The sequence below is a fragment of the Thamnophis sirtalis genome, unplaced genomic scaffold, assembly GCF_051295495.1.
Source record: "Thamnophis sirtalis isolate CommonGarterSnake01/CBP01778 unplaced genomic scaffold, rThaSir2_p1.2 scaffold_7, whole genome shotgun sequence".
Lineage (NCBI taxonomy): Eukaryota > Metazoa > Chordata > Lepidosauria > Squamata > Natricidae > Thamnophis > Thamnophis sirtalis.
Genome location: NW_028261387.1, coordinates 95,131,636 through 95,141,423, shown reverse-complemented (window position 1 = coordinate 95,141,423; position 9,788 = coordinate 95,131,636). Strand labels below are relative to the sequence as shown.

Genomic DNA, 9,788 nt, shown 5'->3' with positions numbered 1-9,788 from the left:
GATAGGAGAGAGGGTAAGGGGGGAAGATGAGGAGGATAAGGAGGAGTGGAATGAAGAGAGAGGAGAAGGAGAAAGGAAGGGGAAGTAGAGTAGAAAAGGATGATGGAGGGAAGAAAGGAGGTAGGAGAGAGGCAGAAGAAAGAGGTGTATGGAAAGCAGAAGAGCTAATAATGGTTTTTTATCTTTCTGGGCATTGTTGACAAGAGGAACTGATGTAATTATCTTTTAATACTATATAATACTGGCTATGTATACTATACATGTGATTGTATGTTATGAAAATGGAAATAATTTTTTTTAAAAAAATATGTCTCACTCAACCACAGAAATGCCGAGGTCAATTTGGGGGTCGTAAGTCGAGGACTAGCTGTATAAGAAAGCAGGGGATCCTGGTCGCTGATCCTTCCGCCACAGCCTTGACTCCACATTCGCTATCGGGGTGCAACGAGGAAAACAGAGCATTTGTTTTTGGGGTGCTCCAACCATAAACCCCACCACCACTCAGTCCGATAAAGGCTGCCTTTAATAGAGGAAATGAAAAAAACCCGATATATTTGATTGAGGAAATTTGAAGACGGCTGGAAGATTTGGCTAGGCTCAGGCCAGGAGGCAGCACCCAATCCGGGTCAAACACAGCCGAACTCAACCGACAATGGAGGCCAAGGAGGTTTTGGCAGTTCAAGGTGTGTGCTCCCCGCTTCCTTTCGGGCGACTACAAGGGGAAATCATCGGTCGGGATGTCCAGAACGACCTCCATGTCTGGGGTGCATCTGGGGGGGGGGGTGAGAGGGAGAGAAGCAGGCATGAGATTATGCGTAGAATTAAAAAAACAGTCACCGGGAGAGGGATTTTGGAGTCCTAGGGGACAATCGCTTAAAACATGAGCCAGCCGTGCGCGGCAGCAGCCAAAAAAAGCGAATACGATCCTTGGTTGTATAAACATAGAATCAAAATCGCGTGAAGTATTACTACTGCTTTATAAAGCCTTAGTAAGGCCACACCTGGAATATTTTGCATCCAGTTTTGGTCACCACGTTACAAAAAAGATGTTGAGAGACTTTGGAAAAAGTTCAGAGGAGAGCAACTGAGCAGCCAAAAAGAAAGTGGAGGGAGAAGAGGAAGAAGGAGAAGAAGGAGGAGGAGGAGAAGAAAGAAAGAAGGAAGGAAGGAAGGAAGGAAGGAAAGAAAGAAAGAAAGAAAGAAAGAAAGAAAGAAAGAAAGAAAGAAAGAAAGAAAGAAAGAAAGAAGTGTAGCAGCCAAAAAAGATAATACGATCCTTGGTTGTATAAACATAGACTCAAAATCACGTGAAGTATTAGCACCGCTTTATAAAGCCTTACTAAGACCACACCTGGAATATTCTGCATCCAGTTTTGGTCACCACATTACAAAAAAGAAGTTGATAGGTTTTGGAAAAAGTTCAGAGAAGAGCAACAGGAGCAGCCAAAAAGAAAGAGGGAGGGGGAGAAGAAGAAGAGGAAGAAGGAGGAGGAGAAGGAGAAAGGAAGGAAGGAAGGAAGGAAGGAAGGAAGGAAGGAAGGAAGAAAGAAAGAAAGAAAGAAAGAAAGAAAGAAAGAAAGAAAGAAAGAAAGAAAGAAAGAAAGAAAGAAAGAAAGAAAGAAAGAAAGAAAGAAAGAAAGAAAAGCAGCCGCCAAAAAAGCTAATATGATCCTGGGTTGTATAAACAAGAGGCATAGAATCAAAATCAGGTGCTGCTTTATAAAGCCTTAGTAAGGCCACACCTGGAATATTTTGCATCCAGTTTTGGTCACCACGTTGCAAAAAAGATGTTGATAGGTTTTGGAAAAAGTTCAGAGAAGAGCAACAGGAGCAGCCAAAAAGAAAGAGGGAGGGAGAAGAAGAAGAGGAAAGAAGAGAAGAAGGAAGGAAGGAAGGAAGGAAGGAAGGGAAAGAAAGAAAGAAAGAAAGAAAGAAAGAAAGTAAGAAAGGTTTTCAAGAAGAGATCGGACAGCCATTTGTCTGAAAAGTTATGGGGGTCTCCTGCTTGAGCAGGGGGCTGGACTAGAAGACCTCCGAGGTCCCTTCCAGCTCTTTGTTATTCTGTAATTCTGTAAGGGTCTCCTGCTTGAGCAGGGGGCTGGACTAGAAGACCTCCGAGGTCCCTTCCAGCTCTTTGTTATTCTGTAATTCTGTAAGGGTCTCCTGCTTGAGCAGGGGGCTGGATTAGAAGACCTCCAAGGTCCCTTCCAGCTCGTTAATTCTATTCTACACCATTTACATCAAAGGAATACAGCAGTGTAGTATCAAATGGGGTTGGACTAGAAGACCTCACGGGTCCCTTCCAGCACTATTCTGATTGATTGATCCACAGTAGGAAATGCGGAGAGGTGAAAGATGCTACCCCCAAGACCCTGCAGGGCAGGAAGTTAGCCATCGGAACTACGAACCAAGGTCGTACACACAGGTCGTCCTCGACTTACAACCGCAATTGAGCCCAAAATTTTTGTGGCTAAGCGGGAGAGTGGAGAAGTGAATTTGGACCTGTTTTACGACCTCCCTTCCACTGCTGTTAAGTGAACTGCTGCAGTAATTAAGTTAGAAATCTGGTTGTTAAGTGAATCTAGCTTCCCCACTGACGTGGCTTGTCGGAAGGTTGCCAAAGGGGATCGTCATAAATATGAGTCAGTTGCCAAGGGTCTGAATTTTGATCATGTAATCATGCTGCAACGGTCGTTAAGTAAGGAAAAATGGTCCCGTCCCTTTTTTCAGTGCCATCCTAACTGAAAGGTCACTAAGTGAAGTGTTGTAAGTCGAGGACTACTGTATGTATACATTATGGGTCCCTAGTATGCCTTATGAGATGCTTATGCATTATATTCACCATCATCTCCTTTTAATGACCCCATAAGTCCTTGCAGGGTGGACAACTGGGCAACTAAATGGAGCTGAGGGTTTACTGGCCGGATGCTATACCAGACGCCAATGAGGAGTTTTGTTCAGCAGATATATTCTCACGCTCAGAGAGAAAAATATCTGCCTCTGCCCAGGATTGAACTCACAGCCTCCGGATTGTCAGGCGAGAATTCCGCCTCTGGGCCACTGCAACGCTCCATGCTTATGCATTCCACTCCCGTCTTTTAAATCCCAGGTTGCCACTGACTGCACCCTTTCCAACTCTAAACAGTCGCTAAGCGGCCGGTCGTATGCCGAAAACCATCGGTATACACTTCTGGGTTTCCCGTTTCTCCCCCCCCCCTCGCTGCAAGCAACCCGTGCGGCAGTAGTAGATTCCAGATCCCGTCACAATCGGTAAGCTGTGACGGGGCCGGGTGTCCTCGGCGGGTATGCACGCTGCACATACATGCGCACGCCACTGCCCAGCGACACTCAGCTACTCGGCGGAGGTTGCGCAGGCGCCACATGCTGAGTACAATTGGCTCGTTTCCCTCAAAAAGCGGTAAGGAACGCAGGTGGGCAGGCGGGCTGCTGCTCCCAGCTACCACCGGTACACCCATACCAGGCCGTACCCCCGCCCCGGAGCCCACCGTGACCCGACCAAAGGGCAAACGACAAAACCACGCCCGACTAAACTGCGTCACTAAAACCGCGACGTCATCAACACGGCGACAACAGCACGGCGACCACAGCGCGGAGACAGAAGGGCGCTTTACAACAGCGCATCGACAGAAAGCCGATTTAACTTAAGGTAAGGGTTAGGTTTAGGGTTAGGTTTAGGGTTAGGGTTAGTTATACAGCGCGCTTCTGTCGCCGCGCTGTTGTCGGCGTGATTCAGCGCTCATTCGTCGGAGCGCTTTAGAACACGCGGTTTTGTCACCGCGGTTTAGTCGGGCACAGTTTTGTCGTTCGCCCTGTTGTCAGTGAACCGGAGCCCACCACTGCCGTGCGGCTGCATGATAAGAAACATTAAGGTGCAAAGGGAGGGGCAATACTTGGGCCGGCGCAGGAGGACGTCCGGGAAGGTGATGTTGTAGGGATCCTCCAGGGAGTGATGCAGGGTGATGATGCTCTTCTGCAGCTCCGTCACTTCTTCCACCAGGTCGTCGATCACCTGCGAAGGGAGGCGGGGCCAGAGGTTCAGAATCTCCCACTCCCGGCTCCTCCTGCATGGAGTTTGCAACACGGATGGCCTCCAGGGCCCCTATTTCAAGTCGTGACCCGTCAAAAGCGCGGACGGCAAAAGCGCGATCAACAAAATCGCGCCTTTGACGTCATCACAGCGCGACGAAAAAGATCGAAAAATTCAAATAAAAATTAATAAAAATTAAATTAAAGCAAGCCGATTCAAATAAAGGTAAGGGTTAGGTTTAGGGTTAGGGTTAGGTTAAGGGTTAGGGTTAGCTTTAGAGCGTTAGCGTTAGGGTTAGGTTAAGGGTTAGCGTTAGGTTTTTCGTTACTTTAACGGTTAGGTTTAGGGTTAGGTTTAGGGTTAGGTTAAGAGTTAGGTTTAGGGTTAGGTTTGGGGGGCTTAGGGTAAGGTTTTCGCTTTATTTTTACATTTTTCGAACTTGTTCGTCGCGCTGTGATGACATCACAGCGCGCTTTTGTCGAGCGCGATTTTGTCCTACGCGCTTTTGTGGTGGAACCATTTCAAGTAGTCCTCCACTTAAGGTCAAGGTATTCCCCTCGCACAGATGTGCTAGTCGTTCCCGACTCTAGGGGGCGGTGCTCATCTCCGTTTCAAAGCCGAAGAGCCAGCGCTGTCCGAAGACGTCTCCGTGGTCATGTGGCCGGCATGACTCAACGCCGAAGGCAAACGGAACGCTGTTCCCTTCCCACCAAGGTGGTTCCTGTTTTTCTACTTGCACTTTTTACGTGCTTTCGAACTGCTAGGTTGGCAGAAGCTGGGAGAAGTCACGGGAGTTCACTCCGTTACGGGGCTCTAGGGATTCGAACCGCCGAACTGCCAACCTTTCGGATCGACAAGCTCAGCGTCTTAGCCCCTGAGCCGCCGCGTCCCATGTCCTTGACTTACAACTGTTCAAGAGCACCGGAAAAAGGGACTCGGGACCATTTTCCACACTTACGACCGTGGCGGCGTCCCCCGTCGTCGCTAAATCAAAATCCGGAGACGCTTGGCAACGGACTCGCATTTAGGACAGTTGCAGTGTTTTTTTCACGAATCACGGCTGTCGTTAAAAGTTAGTTGCAAAGTGAATCCAGAAGATTGTGTGATCCCCGAGAAACGGCAACCGTCATAAATACAAGTCCGTTGCCAAAGGTCTGTATTTTTCACACGACCACGGAGATGCTGCCACGGTCGTAAGGGTGGAAAAAAGGCCGTAAGCCGCTTTTTTGGGGGGGGGTGCCGTTGTAACTTTGGAACAGTCACTAAATGAAGTGTTGTAACTCAAGGACTGCTTGTCTCGCAAAGACCTCCATTCAGGGCTTCTCTTCGCCCTCCATACGGGACAGTTTCTAGCGGCCACGGAACCTCCTGGAAGGTTACCCCGCGGGAAAGGAGGCCACCAGGGGATCAAGAGAAGCCGCTTCCAACCAACCCTGACACCAGCTCAATTAACTGGCTGTGATTCCCCGATTTCCTTGCCTCCTTTTGCACGTCGATCTGTCTTCTCAGCTCCGTGTTGTTCCGGTGCATCTGCTCCAGTCCGTCCTGGTACTGCAAGAGCTTTTTCTAGGACGACAAAAAGGAACGACAGAATTAAGGCTTCAGAGAGGGATCTTGGAGTCTTAGTGGACAGCCAGCTAAATAGGAGCCAGCTGTGTGCAGCGGCAGCCGAAAAAGCCAATGCAATCCTCAGTTGCATTAACAGAGGGATACAATCAAGATCAAGGGAGGTATTAATACCACTCTATAAAGCCTTAGTAAGGACACATCTAAAATCCTGCATCCAGTTTTGGTCACCCCACTATAAAAAGGATGTGGAGACTCTAGAAAGAGTGCAGAGAAGAGCAAGAAAGAGGATTAGGGGACTGGAGGCTCAAAAATACAAAGAACGGTTGCAGGAACTGGGCATGGCAGGTCTAGGGAAGAGAAGGACCAGGGGAGACAGGAGAGCATCTTCCAATATTGGAGGGGCTGCCACAGAGAGGAGGAAGGGGGGGTCAAGCTATTCTTCAAAGCCACCAAAGGCCAGAGAAGGATCAATGGATGGAAACTGACCAAGGAGAGATTTCAACCTGGAAATAAGGAGGAATTAATTTCCAGACAGTGAGGACAATCAACCCATGGAACAGAAGCTGCCTTCAGAAGTTGTGGGAGCTTCATCTCTGGAGGCTTTCAAGAAGAGACTGGACTGCCATCTGTCAGAGATGGTGTAGGGTCTCCTGCTTGGGTAGGGGGTTGGACTAGATGACCTATAAGGTCCCTTCCAACTCTGTTAATCTGAATCTATCTAAGATGCTCAAAGGCCTGGAGGCTAAAACCTACGATGGACGGTTGCAGGAACTGGGCCTGGCTAGTCTAGGGAAGAGAAGGACCAGGGGAGACAGGAGAGCATCTTCCAATATTTGAAGAGCTGCCACAGAGAGGAGGAAGGGGGTTAAGCTATTCCCCAAAGCCCCCGAAGGCCAGACAAGGAAGAATGGATGGAAACTGACCAAGGAGAGAAGCTACTGAAAATTATTAATTTGTAACCTTCCAAATTGGAGTGACTCTACTTAGCAACATAAATTTGGGGCGCTCCATTGCGGTCGTAAGTCGAGGACAGAGAGGAAGGGGGTCACCAAAGCATCCGAAGGCCAGAGAAGGAATAATAATGGATGGAAACTGACCAAGGAGAGATTCAACCTAAAAATAAGGAGGAATTTTCTGACAGTGAGAACCATCAACTCATGGAACAGAAGTTCCCTTCGGAAGATGTGGGAGCTTCATCGCTGGAGGCTTTCAAGAAGAGACTGGACTGCCCTCTGTCGGAAATGGTGTAGGGTCTCCTGTTTGGGGAGGGGGTTGGACTAGATGACCTGCAAGGTCCCTCCCAACTCTGTTACTCTCCAACCCCCTGCCCAATCAAGGCGCCAAGAATAGAGCTGGAAGGGACTTTGGAGGTCTTCTAGTCCAAGCAGGAGACCCCATAATATATACCATTCAAGAGAAAAAGGCTGTCCGGCATCTCAGCTAGAACTGAAGAAGCTTCTTGGGATGAGAAGTGAAACGTTTTCAAAGGGGGAAAAAAATACAGAAGAAAGTCCAGTTGCCTTTTGACGGGGGTGTGTGGGGGGGAAGGTGCCACGGGGGGCCAGTCAGAGCGATGTCCACTCACATCGGCCACAGAATGCAGAATGCGCTCCTGCTCGTCTCTGGCTTTTTTGGTTAAAGTGTCCAGGAAGCGCCTGGCCAGATCCTCGGTGTCTTCCAATTCATCCTGGAGAAGGCAGAACAGCGGGAAAGGGGGAAGGGGGTCTTTAAAGAAGGGTCCAAGGACCCCACGCCCCCACCCCACCCCACCCTTGAGACCTGGGGGCCTGGGAAGGACATCCCCCCCACCTGCTGCTCCTCGTTCAGGTTCCGGATGGTGCGCAGAAGGGAGGCGATCTGGACGGCCTTCAGGGGATACTCCTTGTCCATGTAGGATCGCAGGACGTTGACCTCTTCCTGCATGGTATGTACCCGGGTGTCCACCCGTGTCAGCTCCTGGTTCAGTTCTGGAAGAGGAGAGAACCTCAATGGTCACTTTTTTTTTTACTGGGAACAGGCGGGCGTTCATGAAAACACGGAGCTCTGATGCCCGCTCGCCAAAGGAAATAGCCACAGGGCTTGGACTTATACGCTGCTTCACAGGGCTTCCCATCCAGCCCTCTCCAAGCAGTTTACACAGGCAGCCTATTGAGAGAGAGAGAGAGAGAGAGAGAGAGAGAGGGAGGGAGGGAGGGAGGGAGAGAGAGAGGGAGGGAGAAGGTAGGTAAGTAGCTAGCTAGCTAGACAGACAGACAGACAGACAATGTATCTATGCATCTATCTAGCAATCTATCTATAGTCATAGATAGAAATGATAGATAATAGATATATTATCTATAGATAGATAGATAGATAGATAGATAGATAGATAGATAGATAGATAGATAGATAGATAGATAGATATGATAGGTAGATGAGATAGACAGACAGACATATTATCTTGTCAATCAATCAATCTACATAGATATGATAGATAATTGATAGATGTATAAATACATTATCTATTTACCTATCTACTCTCTCATCTCTCTCTAGATACAGATATAAATGATAGATAATAGATATTAAAGATATATTATCTCTCTCTCTCTCTCTCTATCTATCTATCTATCTCTATCTCTATCTACCATACATAAATATAAATGATAATAGATATGATAGATAGATAATCTATCATATCTATTATCTATCATATCTATGTAGATAGATATAGATAAATAAGTAATATATCTATAATATCTATTATCTATCATTTATATCTGTATCTAGAGAGAGATGAGAGAGTAGATAGGTAAGTAGATAATGTTTTTATACATCTATCATATCTATTATCTATCATTTATATCTATGTAGATTGATTGATAATGTCTGTCTATCTGTCTATCTATTTATCTCATCTACCTATCATATCTATTATCTATCTATCTATCTATCTATCTATCTATCTATCTATCTATCTATCATCTATCTATCTATCTATCTATCTATCTATCTATCTATCTATCTAATCTATCTATATAGATATGATAGAAGATAATAGATGATATCTCTCTCTCTCTCTCTCTCTCTATCTATCTATATCTATCTCTCTATCTATATCTATCTCTATCTATCTATCTACCGTACATAAATATAAATGATAATAGATATGATAGATAGATAGATAGATAGATAGATAGATAGATAGATAGATAGATAGATAGATAGATAATCTAGATCTCTCTAAGCGGTTTACAGAGTCAGCATATTTGCCCCCAACAATCTGGGTCTTCATTTTACCGACCTCGGAGGGAGGGAAGGCTGAGTCAACCTTGAGCGGGTCAGGATCGAACCCCTGGCAGGGAGCACTGAGTTAGCCTGCAGTACTGCATTCCAGCCACTGTGCCACCATGGCTCTTATAATAACCATACACATCCATGCATGCACAGATACATATATCCTATAAGCCCCGGAGCTCTCAGGGGCTGGGGGCTGCCGTTCCGCCGGTGGGGAGATTCCTGACTTGGATGGCTGCAGTGCCACCGTTGTCTCCCTTCGGCCCTTCGGACCCGGCAGTGACTTTCACACGGAATGCACCATCTTGGGTATGTTGCACGCATGTAGGAGAGGGCGGGGCACAGGAGAGCGAACCAGAGGAGGGTTTAAACGGTGGAGGGGAGTACGGAATTACAGGCTTGACTTTAATTCACTCGTCTTTTACATTGTGTTATTTGTTGGACGTACCGAAACAGGCTTGCAAAGATTACATTTACCAGGAACTACCTGTTTAGTCGTCGTCGTGTGTGTGTGTGTTTGTGTGTGTGTATTTTGTGTTGCATTTTTGCTGACAAATAAACGAAGGGAGACTAGCATAGATCTATTTCAAGCTATTTAGCTCTCATCAGCTAGCCACACCCTCGCTGGGATTCGAACCTGGGCTGTTTTTACATGTTAGGCACTTATATTAACCTCTAAGCTACGAGTTCTCCTCTCCATACAAGCAGTAGGCTTCCTCCCATATTTGGGCATACAGGGTGCTATAGCAGTTAGACTTATATACCGCTTCATAGGGCTTTCAGCCCTCTCTAAGCGGTTTACAGAGTCAGCATATTGCCCCCACAGTCTGGGTCCTCATTTTACCCACCTCGGAAGGATGGAAGGCTGAGTCAACCCTGAGCCGGTGAGATTAGA

General features: G+C 47.0%; 1 protein-coding gene across 2 annotated transcripts in view; it reads right to left on the bottom strand.

Annotated features, from left to right (window-relative positions):
- Positions 1-505: 505 nt before the first annotated feature.
- CUNH20orf96 (chromosome unknown C20orf96 homolog) overlaps positions 506-9,788 on the bottom strand; it is a 117,135-nt gene continuing 107,852 nt past the window's right edge. The window contains exons 7-11 of one of the 2 annotated variants that reach the window (XM_087720657.1): positions 7,427-7,584; positions 7,203-7,304; positions 5,528-5,614; positions 3,912-4,030; positions 506-770 (exon numbers count right to left, since the gene is read on the bottom strand). In XM_087720657.1, coding sequence (XP_087576783.1) covers positions 713-770; positions 3,912-4,030; positions 5,528-5,614; positions 7,203-7,304; positions 7,427-7,584 — 524 coding nt within the window. In that variant the 3' untranslated portion in view covers positions 506-712. The remainder of the gene's footprint in view (positions 771-3,911; positions 4,031-5,527; positions 5,615-7,202; positions 7,305-7,426; positions 7,585-9,788) is intronic. The other variant, XM_087720658.1, reaches the window with a different exon arrangement.